This window comes from Mytilus edulis, chromosome 13, assembly GCF_963676685.1.
Source record: "Mytilus edulis chromosome 13, xbMytEdul2.2, whole genome shotgun sequence".
Lineage (NCBI taxonomy): Eukaryota > Metazoa > Mollusca > Bivalvia > Mytilida > Mytilidae > Mytilus > Mytilus edulis.
Window position 1 is genome coordinate 27,869,302 of NC_092356.1, and position 12,917 is coordinate 27,882,218.

The 12,917-nt window shown below is 33.2% G+C and overlaps 1 protein-coding gene across 1 annotated transcript; it reads left to right on the forward strand.

The window, feature by feature from the left end:
• The first annotated feature begins 591 nt into the window (after positions 1-591).
• LOC139500219 (uncharacterized) lies at positions 592-5,563 on the forward strand. Its single transcript, XM_071288960.1, has 6 exons — positions 592-1,000; positions 1,899-2,181; positions 2,982-3,316; positions 3,755-3,877; positions 4,381-4,492; positions 5,166-5,563. Exons 1-6 carry the CDS (start codon positions 758-760, stop codon positions 5,561-5,563), a joined length of 1,494 nt encoding a protein of 497 aa, XP_071145061.1. The 5' UTR covers positions 592-757.
• The last annotated feature ends 7,354 nt before the right edge of the window (positions 5,564-12,917 follow it).

The following is a 12,917-nucleotide window of genomic DNA, read 5'->3' on the forward strand; positions in this document are numbered from 1 at the left end:
CCTAGTTATTATCAACTACATCGGACAACGATATCTAACTAATGTTGCTTTCTTTTTTAAATTGACAAGATTCAAATTTCCGGTGGATAGAGATACAAATGAACTAAAAAGGTCGTTATTCACTAACAAATTGTTTCAATTGCGCAATTTTACTATGTTTACAAACACTCAGATTCAAACAGATATTGTTTGCTTGTTCAGAGATTATAAAGTCCTGTTCAAATCATTATTCAATGCAAAGATGTTAAACTGTGATACTTTTAATTAACTGTTCAACTTATTGAAGTACAATTGTACGCCCTTTGCCCTTAACTTTAGTTATCAATTCTAATTTGTATGAAAACTCCTGACACTGCAAATATGCATTCTACCCATTACTTTCCGCTTCTTAGCATTGAGGACCAAGACAGAAATGTATCGGATGGGGTATTCCGAAGTACAAATAAATAATTATGTAACATACGTCTTATCGCCCAATGTCTCTTTAGTAAACATATATATATATATATCTTTAACGATAGTCCTGAAAATACCAGCGTTACCGTTGCAGGTGGAGGCTTAGGTAATTGACATTATCTATTTGCTTTGAAAATCAACCCTTAACGGGGGATATCAAACCATTGTATAGTTTAGCAAGCTTTTTCACTTTAACACCACACTTAACTTTTAAAACGTCTGGCTTTCTTGACCGAAAGTAATCGAAACTGTAGGTCTTTTAAAGATTTATTTAAAGCATTGAATTACTTAAAATTTAAACATGTTAAAATTAGGTGGTTTGACTTTTTTCGTGGTGTGTTTCGTAAATGGACAATTAACCGACAAAACTAGAACTCCAAACGCATCTGGATCGGATGTCGTAGAAGCAGTAGTGAATTTGATCAGAGAGGCATGTATCTTCCCAAATGATAAATTGTACCTCAGAAGACTTGCATATGTTGAGAGCATGGATGGTTTGGAAGCAAATACATACAGACCAAATTACTATGGAGGAATTTGGCAGGTTAGTAGCTCATTTCCTCTTAAGCTTAAATTGAAATGTACAAACTTTCGCGCGAACTTAATACTTTTGTATGTTTAACATATATGTAGATTTATAACTGATTTGACTGAGATTTACGTGTAAAAAGAGAAGCACATGAAAAACAAATTAGACTTATAAGCATCATTAAGGATGAAGAATATTACAAAATCGCAGTCCAATTTTTATTGCAGCTGTTATTTTTATTAATCTAAAATGTTGTTTTGGCTATAGTAAAATTATGGAATATCCAAAGACATATGTTAAATATGACATATTTAACAATAATATACTTTACTCTGCATGCAACACGATACATTATTTTGGATCTTTTCAAGTTAAATACTAAGACTCCCCTTTTGGATGCACATTTTGTTTAAACATCCTTTGGCGTTTAATGTTCATGTTAGAACGAAATATAAAAGATAGCTCATCCAATTTTTGCAAGATCGCTCTTTGCACAATGATTTTGAAGTCTTTTTTAGCAACATTAGTTTTAGCTGTAATAGATATGGGTTTACGTCAATAAGACAGAAATCCATTGACATAAACTACACAAAAGACATCTAGAAGTTATCAGACGGTTTCTAACAATAAATAATGTTTATACAACATGCAAACTCTAAGAAGCGTATTTTTTTTTTAATTTTAAGTGAAACATGTGAAACTATGCAACTTTTGAGTTGAACTGTTCGACACTACGTTATTGAATTCATAATTAATATCAATTCGCCATCTCCCTACTGTCGACCTCGTTGTCGTCTGTCTGTTTCATAGTTTTTCTACGCTCTTTTTTTGGTATTTTGTTTTGTAAAAGGTTAACTGGGTACATTAGTTACACTTAAAAAATCAAAAAAACATGTTTTATCAATACTTGTAGATAGACCAGGACATGTTCCAACAAATTGCAACAGCTATAGTTCTGGATGATGCTAAGAAGATGATTACACAGAGGATAGGTATCGATAGGTCAAAAGTACAGTGGATAGATCTGGCAAAACCATTATACTCAGGACTCGCCGCCGCTCTGTTTACACTTCTCAAAGCAGGAAAAAATGGAATCCCACGTGGTATCCATTATCAAGCCAACTTTTGGGTAAACACTTACAGACCAGGTCATCTTGCAAATGTGTTTTTCACAAAATCCAACAAATTAGAAACAGGTAAATTTCTATAAATTTTATATATGCAAGTACACTTTAAATTATCCAAATTTATTAAGCGTTATTTTCATTTTCTACACCGAAACAACTTGGTCAATACGTGTGCTGATAGACTGGTAGTCTCTGCATATCACCAGCCAAGGAGGCAGTGTTTTAGCACCAAAATTATTTATATCATCATTCCTAATATTGTACGTTGATAAACTAAGATATTTATACATCATTAAAGTCCCAACTATCTCAAGAAAAGTTGAACTGAGGTAGTTTTAACTTTTCTTTGCTTTTCCTTTCTTTCTTATTTTAAAAGCTGCACTATCAACATTCATTATAAAGTTTTCTAATATGATTTCCGTAGATAGGGTTACATTTGGAGGATATATCAAAACAGTTAACCAACCACTTCGCTTAAACTTTTTTTTAATACGGATGAGTTGCCCTCTTTTATGACTGTAACTGTGCTATGACCAATTTACCTTTAAATGAACTAAAATTATTTTCGTTTACCGTTTCAAATAGGTTTTTGGTGCATAGCCTACCTCAACAGAACGTTTGACTAGAAAAAACAACTTTTGTTAATACAATTGACACGCATTTCTACTTTATTGTCGTTTTAAAATAATGAACATAAACAAATTTTGGACATACTGTATGAAGGCTTAGCTGTCTATGGATAATAACTTAAATACGCACACACAAAACAAGAGTAAATAATTATAGATGGAGGTAATCATACAATATATATGTATTTGTAATTCTTTTTGTACGTTTAAATATATATATATTTGTAATTCTTTTTGTAGGATGTAAAAGAACAAATACCTTAGATTTGGTATTTGCCCTTGACAGTTCCACCAGTTTAGCTCCTCAAGAATTTGATGCAGCAAAGCAGTTTGTCAAATCTATTGTTGACTCATTTGAGATCAGTAGCGACAAAACACAGGTCGGCGTTATCAGATTCAGCACAACAGTTGATGGAGGGTTTAATTTGAACACACACAGTTCTGCCGATGAATTAAAGAAGGCAATCGATGGAGTACAGTACAAATCGGGTGGTACACACACTGCTGAAGCAATTGAGTACGCCATCAACAATTTATTCACAACCACTAATGGCGCCCGTTTAGGATCATCAAAGGTAATATAAAATAATTGCACATTTTTAAAATTATGTGATTTGAGTAAAATTCTTTTCATATTGATATACATGTAATTAAACAGGGTTTTGTCTAAATAAATGTAAGATTTTTTTCTTTCTCAAGAATTTTATAAATTAATGTTATGTAATAAAATAATCATTTACGAATTCTGACTTTTTGAAAAATACTATTAAACAACAACTCGTTTGTCTTTCATAGGTCAATTTCAGAGACATGATAAATACGATATTACATGAAGATCCATGAACATTCTCTGTCTGTTTACTTGTTTACTATGAAAATTTGTATTGGCACCGATGAACTGTAAAGATTTTGAAATAGTAAAAACAAATAAAAAATTAAAACGTATTTTTTGTTGTCTTTATTCATAAGTTGAATTGCCGATTCAGTTTACTATGTTATTTTTTATCAATTAGATCTTGATTCTTGTAACTGATGGGCGTTCTGAAAATAGAAATGAGACTTTAAGACAAGCAGCAGCTGCCAAAGCCAAGGGAATATCAATATTTGCCATTGGAGTAAGTGCACAGGTCGATGAGGTAAGTTCAAAAACACATCTTTTTCGGGGCCTTTTAAAACCGATTATGCAGTATGGGCTTTGCTCATTGATGACGGCTGTATGGTGACCTATAGTTGTTTATTTCTGTGTCATTTGGTTTCTTGTGGAGAGTTGTCTCATTTGGCAATTATATCACATCTTCTTTTTACATATTTCTGTCTGGTGTGGCATAACAATGTAAAACTATAGTCATATGTCGTTATCTGTTAAATACACTTTTGCTTTACAGTTATATCTAGATATCGTATATCGTCATCGGCTATCATGCAAATGCTTTGGTATTTGGCATACTAAGTATAATTTCATATTTGCAGCAGACGACAAAAGCGCATCATAGTCTAACTCATAGGCAAACATTCTAAAGACTTACAAAACTGGAGCCTCGATGTAGCGTTCTCGCGTGGGTATTGCCTTTTGTATGTAATACATAAGTTAAAAGTTAATAAAAAACGTAATAATGTTATAACAGTTTCCTATTTCCAGAGAGAATTGAATGCTGTCGCTAGTCAACCTACATGCACACATGTCAAAATTCTGAATTCATTTGACGACTTAGATTCTTTGAAAGCAGAAATGGAACAGGTTTCATGCAAAGGTATTTTTTCAATATTCATTGACTTGTATATAAGTGTTTGAGCAAGGTTTGCTATAAGACAATATGTCAAATGGTCATACATAGATGTAAGGTTATCTAAAAGATCATGATAACCGTTATAACAAACAGACAACTAAGTCAATAAGGAATATCAAACTAGCCGTCGAAAAAGACAAATCTTTAGGTATTGTTCTTTTGTATAAGTTGTAATCCGTATTCATTACCTATTGTTTAAAATGAAGACACATAGAACATGTTTAGAAGAATCCCCAAAAGTGTATTGATATAACAGCCAAATCTTACACTAGTTTTAGTAGAAGTAATCAAGCAATACAAATTCTCAGTTCCTTTATTTTTCATATTTATATTTGACTTCTATTGAACATCAGCCAGTGAATTTAACCTTGACGGACACGAGATGGGGTCAATGGTGGTACAATATGACGACATTAATACTATCAAAAGATGAACGTTTGTTTTCCATTCGTTTATTGTGTTTGTGTAGACATTTTGGCTTGAGCTTTATATTTTGCCATTTGACTTTCCGTTTTGAATTTTCCGTGGAGTTCGTTTGTCAGCAAAGAAAACTAAATTCTTTTCAAGTTTTATCTTCTTCACATATAAAGCTGAAACACACATGATGATAAATATTATTAACCTTTTTTTCTTTTAGCCCCAGATGTATTGACGCCAAACAAATACGTTTACGGATGTAATAGTGATGTTGCTGTTCAAATTATTCAAACGAAAAGCAATGTCAGAATGATACTATCTTTATATCTCAAATACTCACATATCATGTATAACCTTGTATATCAAACTCAAGCTTCTATATCACGTCTTGTTAGAAAAGAAGTCTGTTTGTTTACATTTCTGATCATATTCACTCGACAAAAAGTGGTCACACTCGAAAAAGACCGATCAAATCACTCCAAAAAGCCCGATCAAATCACTCGAAAAATTAGGATCCTAGCCGGACATTATACCTACCGTGTAAGTGTTCGAATTCGAGTTATGCTTAGAATTAAAGTTCTAGTAAGCATTGAGTTTCGAGTAGGAGTTCGAGTTTGAGTCACATTTAAAGACAGAGTTCTAGTTACAATTTTGAATTTGAGTCACTTCTTGAGAGGAGTTTGAGTAAGATTCAAATTTAAGTCTCATTTAGATTAATTAAGAATTCGAGTTGAAATTCTAGCTATTTCATATGTCTTTTTGAGTTCGTAATTAAATTTTCTATCGCGGAACAAGGGCATTTGCTCGGAAGCCCGAAAAGAGGGCTCCAGGATATGCGTACTAAATAAACAATGTTGCAGTATACAAAACGCAACATAGGAGTTGAAATAAAGTTAAATGTGCTGTGATTGCCAATTTTGTTTAGTTTAAATGTAGTGGATGTAAGAAAGCATATATAGGCAACCGAACAGCCTTCAACCCTCCGTATAGTCAGCTACAAAAGGCCACCATGCACTATGTGAAAAAAAATCTATTTTTTAACAGATTTCAATATGTCGTTGTTTAATGTGCTTTGGATGGGTATTAGTTTTAGTTCGTTACCCGGATTTATATTCGTATACGGTGCAGGAAATGCTTACCCTTCCGTAGCACCTGATTTCACACCCATAACTGTTGATGTAAATGTCTTTTGGTTTTTTGATTGTTATTGTCTTACTATTGCCTTCATTTATATTTCCTTTAAGTGCCATGCAACGATTTTACTTTTTTGGTCAGTGTAACTCTTTATCATAATGTTTTATTTAAATGAGCAGTTTTTTTTTAATACAATTCTTTAATTTTTTGCAGTTATTAATCGTAAGTATAACATAACTTTGAATTATAGTTTAGTTCTAATCAAATAGACTATCATCAGTTAAATATAATTACTTTATTGAAAAAAAAAACCTCATAGTTAATTTTGTTTCTTTCTTCACTCGATACCGAATATGAAAGTTGTTTTTATTGTTCTAATTCTTCAAAACTATTATGTGTTTAATTCAAAATGCAATACATATGTTGAATTACAAAACTTAAAAATGATCATTATTTTGAATCTCCATTACACAAAGATCATTTGTCATTTTTTTTATAAGTTCATCATATTTTTAATAAGCGTTGGATTTTCAAATAAGTTTATAAATAGCTTTACAGCTGTACAGTTTATAAATAGCTTTACAGCTGTACAGTTTATAAATAGCATTACAGATGTACATTTGATATGCATCTTTACAACTGTACATCAAGATTACTTGTACTAAAGTAGCTGTGTAGAATGTGGACTATATTAGTCGACTGAAAAAAAATTAAACTACAAAAGAGATGATTTTAGATTAACTATTAGGAATTTTCCATTTATATTTCAGCAGCACATATCTATCATGTTGAAAAAAATTAAATAAAAAAAAACATCGAATTTCAATGACATATACCAAAACGGAAAAGGTCCTTATCAATTGGCAAACTTAAAAGCTCAAACATATCAAACGAATGGAAAAGAACAGTCTACATTTGAAAATGCCTGTTTCAAGTCAGTAATATGACAGTTGTTGTCCATTCGTTTGATTTGTTTTATCATTTGATTTTGCCATTTGATTAGGGACTGTCCGTTTTGAATTTTCATCGGATTTTATTTTATTGTGAATGATTCTACTTTTTCATATTCCTAATTTGGAACAGGCTTTTTCTTATGTATAAAATTGGAGATTTAACCTGGTTTTATAGCTAGCCCCATAATTGGCTGACAGTATACAACTCCTAAGACTAATAGATACATTTTAAACCTAGATCCTATTATGATTTCCTTCAATCTAATTGAAAACCGATCTCTCATCGCTCCCGTCTTCTGATATGTCGCGTGGGAGATCTAACGAAACCCGCTTATTTGTATTCGGCACGAAACGGGGAAAAAATTTCCCCCGTTTCTATGCCTCATACAAATAAATTTCATATTTCAAGACACTACCTATATATAGCTATATTGTCTAATTAATCTTTGTTTGAATTACAAATGTTGCAGCTTAATACAAATAAGAACATGTGGTATGAATGTCAATGTGACGACTTCATCCAAGTCATAATGTATAAAAAAATATATAACATTTCTAGCTAGGTCATAGAGCGGCCTTCGACATAGAGCCTTGCCTCATATGGACCCGCAAGTTACCAAATACTAGTGTAAAAAAATTCAAACAGGAAAGCCGGACAACCAAAGGCCTATCCTATAAAACAAACGAGAGTCGAGAAACACCGATGAACCACATCAACAAAAGACAACCACTGAACAAGAGGATCATGACTAAGGACATGTACATAAAAATGCAGCATGTTTAAAACGTTTAAAAATATGCGTCAACCTTTACCCTTACCTGCGACAGTAGTGTAACGTTCCAACATAAAAAACACTATAAGATATTTATATAAATGGTTTTATTCGATCAAAAAGCCAATCATACAAATACAAGTTATCTTATTATTTTATGTGTTATCATGTTGGGGCCTTTTAAAGCCGACCAAACAGTATGGGTTTTACTCATTGTTGAAGTTCTTATGGTTACTAATAGTTGCTTACATTCACTGCATTTTTTAAAACTTTGGTGAATAATTGTCTCATTGGCAATCATATCACATCTCCTTATTTTCATACACTGAACGAATAAGTTTGATCCTTTACACAACATGAATATTTTATTAAAACGTAGGTGCCTACATCAAAGAGTGGCGAAAGATACCAGAGGGACAGTCAGACTCATAAACCGACAATAAACTGACAACGCCATGGCTAAACACGAAAGAGATAAACAGACAAATAATAGTACACAAGACACAACATAGAAAACTAAAGACTAAGCAACACGAACCCCAACAAAATATGGGATTGATCTTAGGTTCCCCGGAAGGGTAAGCAGATACTGCTCCACTTGTGGAGATATAACATAGACGATACAGGAAGTAATATAGAAATGTGTAGGAGTAGTGTAAAAAAGATAACTCTCATCTACTTGCTTTCCTTCTGTTGATTGTTCTAGTACCCGTAATGTTGTTATGTACGTAACGTCTCTAGAAAATACCTTTAAATGAAGTTTATCTGTAAAGGACAGTAATGATAGGACATTCAGTATAACAAATTAAATAACACATACATAGCTGAGAGGGTGATAGATTAGATTTGTACCCCTCGAAAAAGCATTATCAACCTTGGCTTCTCTCATCGATGTGTTATTTATATACTGATCAAAGGTGGTACACATGAAAAATAGTGAGACGAGACAAAAAATAATGTCAACATTGAATTACAAATGTATAACAAATTGTGTCAACAGATCCCATTAACACGAAAGTACAATTTCATACTAGTAGTACTACTCTTAGTTACTGAAAGCTAGTCAACTCTGCATTATCACAAACTCGTCTCCACATATATAGGACAGATTTACAAATAATCAAAATATTTGCTATAACGTAGAAACAATCAGATGGTATCGGATACGTTCCTTGTGTCATAACTACAATCCCTTTCCCTTCACATGAACATGATGAATGGGACCTACCGAATTAGACTATTTATCGGGTTTTTAATAACATGAGCCGGATCTGTTCACCCTTCCAGAAACCTGAGATCACCCCCAGTTTTTGGTGCTTAGTTTTTAGTTTTCTATGTTGTGTCTTGTGTACTTCTATTTGTCTGTGTATCCTTATCTTTTCTTTTAGCAATGGTGTTGTCAGTTTATTTTCTATCTATAAGTTTGAATGTCCCTCTAGTATCTTTCGCCCTTCTTTTTCAGCGATAACGTCTCATTGTAGACACACATAGTTTGGCTTTTCTCTACTAAGTCCGTTTGGTTATTGCATTTTCTTTAATATATATACGTTTCTCTATCACAATGGTTTTAAATTGCTTAACTCTTGTATTTTACAATGTCCACAAGAAAAGAGCTGTTGGTATATATAACATGTATAACGTTTCCCTGTTGCAGCCATTTACTGTAAGTATGGCATGAATTTTAAAGAGTCATTGTATGATTAAAATCTCAGAATTAAAAAAAACCATGATAAAGTGATTAACTGATGAGATCTTAATTCACTGGTGTCAACGTGATGATCGTAGCAGCTGCAACTACGATCATCTCAATATGGTAGAAACAAATTTCGGAAAATGTTATAGGGTCGATTTCTCCACTTTAACAGCTTATTTTTATGGCCCCGCAACGAAGTTGTCGGTGCCATATAGTTTTACCCTTGTCCGTCCTTCCGAAATTCCGTAATTCCGTAATTCCGTAATTTCGTAATTCTGTAATTCCGTCATTCCGTCATTCCGCAACAAACCATTATCACTGTGCTTAAACGGCTGTAATTAAAAAGTTATATCAATCTTTTAGGGACACTCCGCAATGTAAAACGTGATTAAATGCTACAAAATAAACTTAGTCTATCACAGCATGATTTGCAAAAACACTTATGATGTCCGTAACTTTAAAACAACTTGTCCGTAACTTTCTTCATTATACCAACAGGGATGTCCGTAACTTCAGCATGATGTCCGTAACTTTAGCATGATGTCCGTAACTTTCGATATTCGTATAATGATTTTTAATAGAAATGATAAATAACAATAAATACCGAACTCTTAGCAACATTTTTTTTATCAAATGGCAAAGCCAAAAAGTTCAAACTAACACACCAAACGAATGATAACAACTGTCATATTCCTTACTTGGTATTGGCATTTTCTTATGTAGAAAATGGTACGTACGGCGAAATTTATCTTACATTCTTCGGGCTTAATAGATTGTTCACTACGGAGTCCTTCGTCTTTCTACCCGCGATATCTTGTTTTTTTAGTATTATACCCAGCTAATTAAGTCGACTCTTTTTTCAGATTACATGTGCTATTATTCTCCCTGCCATTATACGTCTAGTGACATACATGCTATACTCCATCATTCTATCAAGCAACACAATAGGTCTTCAAACTTTAGTATAAGAAAACAAGTTTTTGGACGAAAAATCAGGACAGGCAGCTTATAAATCCCACCATTTCCCACTACAGATATCACAAATTGCAGAACAAATTAATAAAGGTCTTAAACCAAACATAAATAGTGATTATATAAAAATCACCTTTAAGAGAACAAGTTCAGTTGTCAATCCTGAGTCGAAATACAAAGATGAATCTGTCCAGCCCCTGAAGAAGATATTTATGCTTTGATACCCGATGTAGTTGAATCCCTGAAGTCAATGAATCGTCTTGAAGATTTTAAATCTACATTAATTGCATTAGTAAATGGACACCTGTTCAACAATATAGTTTTCCATTTACTCTTAGATGTTGGCAATTTCTTTTCACAGTCCACAATACACAACACTAGATATAGTGAAGAGAGCATACTATTTTGGCTAACAATTCAAAAATTATTCAAAGGAAAGGGTATAATTTTTTTCCGCGGCTACAAAGGCCAAGGACTCCGCAGTGAACAATCCATAAAGCAAGAAGAATGCAAGATTTCGCCGTACCGTCAGATCCCGTTTTATGTAAGCACTCTGCACAGTACACTTTGGATGCTGCTAAACCAGGTTTACTGGATTTATCTTTAAACTCGTATCCGAAAAATTAAAAGGGAAAGATGTAAAGTTAACAATAGATGGCAAAAAACTAGCAAGTGGCTTAGGTAAGCTTGGTGATGAGGATCTCGGTGGGCATGAAAGTGCACCAACATTACAAGAACGTCAGGTTCGTCTAGATTCAGAACGCAGGGAATTTGATACAAAGAAGGAAATTGGCCGTTTCAGAATCTAAAGGACTATGGGTAATTTCATTGTTCGAACCCCAAAATGAAAATAACGTCACGACATTGGTTGAATTTCCATTGTTTTGGACGTTTTCAACCAATCACGACGTTTCGGTGTACATTTTTGAAAATATTACCCAGAATGCAATAGATTCTGAAACGGCAAATTGTAAAGAAAGCTACTTCCGACGGTAAAAGTAGAATGGACGACTTCGATGCAGTAGATAATATTACTATAATAAAGAACGCCTTGTTAGTGTCGATAACTAATTTGAGTAGAAGGGTGAAAGAACTTCGAGAACTTATAGTTAAACGGAAGCTAATGGTTCTGAACTTAATGAAGCAGGTTACTGGTGACTTGAAGACAAGTAAGGTGGCACCAGCAATTAGTTTTTCTCAGACCAAAATTATACAATCACAAGCAGCAATTGAAGAGTTATTGGACTGCATAAATAAAATTGGTTTCACTGTCGCTTGTTTGAATGGAACGAAAATAAAACTATGCACTTGGAAGTAAAACAACTATTCACCTAGATCAGCAATCTAATTATATTCGCTTAAGAAATCTTACTGATGTATCACTGGAAGAGAATGAACACGATGCAACGATTACAAAACAAAGGAGCGATGCATGGTTTAGATTAAGGGAAAAGAGTCGTCTTACATGAAGTACGTTTTATAAAGGTCTAGGCTTAGGAGAACTTAAAGACCAACAAATACATTATGACAAGGTTTCACTACAAACTGCTCAGAGTCTGAATTTGCCAGTTTTTGTGCTCGACCAGTATAATCGAGCACACATTTTACTCGACTAGTCTCGACATTGTCTCGACTGTACTTAACTGTACTTAAGTGTACTCGACTAGGTCTCGACTTTACTTAATAAGTCTGATTCAGTAGTTGATGATCTTTGTGTAGTCTGAAGTGGTCTTGACCAAGGCTCGACCTGTCTCGACCTGTTTTGATTAGTCTCGACCTGTCTCAAATAGTCCTGACCTGTCTCGACTAGTCTCGACTCAGTCTCAACCAGTCTCGACGGACCTGTCTCGACTATTATTGACCTTCAAATTTAGATTTGTCTGGTGTAAATCAGCCTATCTTACTTAATTAAATATTGATTTTACAAAAATCAAGCTTATTTGGTAGTTTGATTTATTGCTGTGAAATGAAAGAATTTAATTTTACAACAGGTAAAAATAAAATAAAAATCAACGTTTGAAGACGCTTTCAGTGAATGGGATTCGAGTAACCCTTTTCAAGGAATTTGGACAATAAAAACGGAATCTGGAAAAATGTATAAAATACAGCAATGGTATGCACAACCATCAATGATAAATGACCGATTGCAGTATTGAACATATATATACAAATAATATGAAGTAGAAAAATGCTTTATTTTTTTGTTTAAACTCATAACACAAAACAATTACACGCACTTGACAAAACTTAATGCAAAATAAATTAACGACACTCATATACTATAATAACTTTATTAAAGCACAAATTACACCCATGAGAGGGCCAAATGCATGACAATTACATGTAATAAGAACAATATAATGACGACATTAAAATTTACATAAAAGATATAAAAAGAAACCAAAACATTAAACACAACAAATGACCTCAAGTGCCCCCTGTCCTCA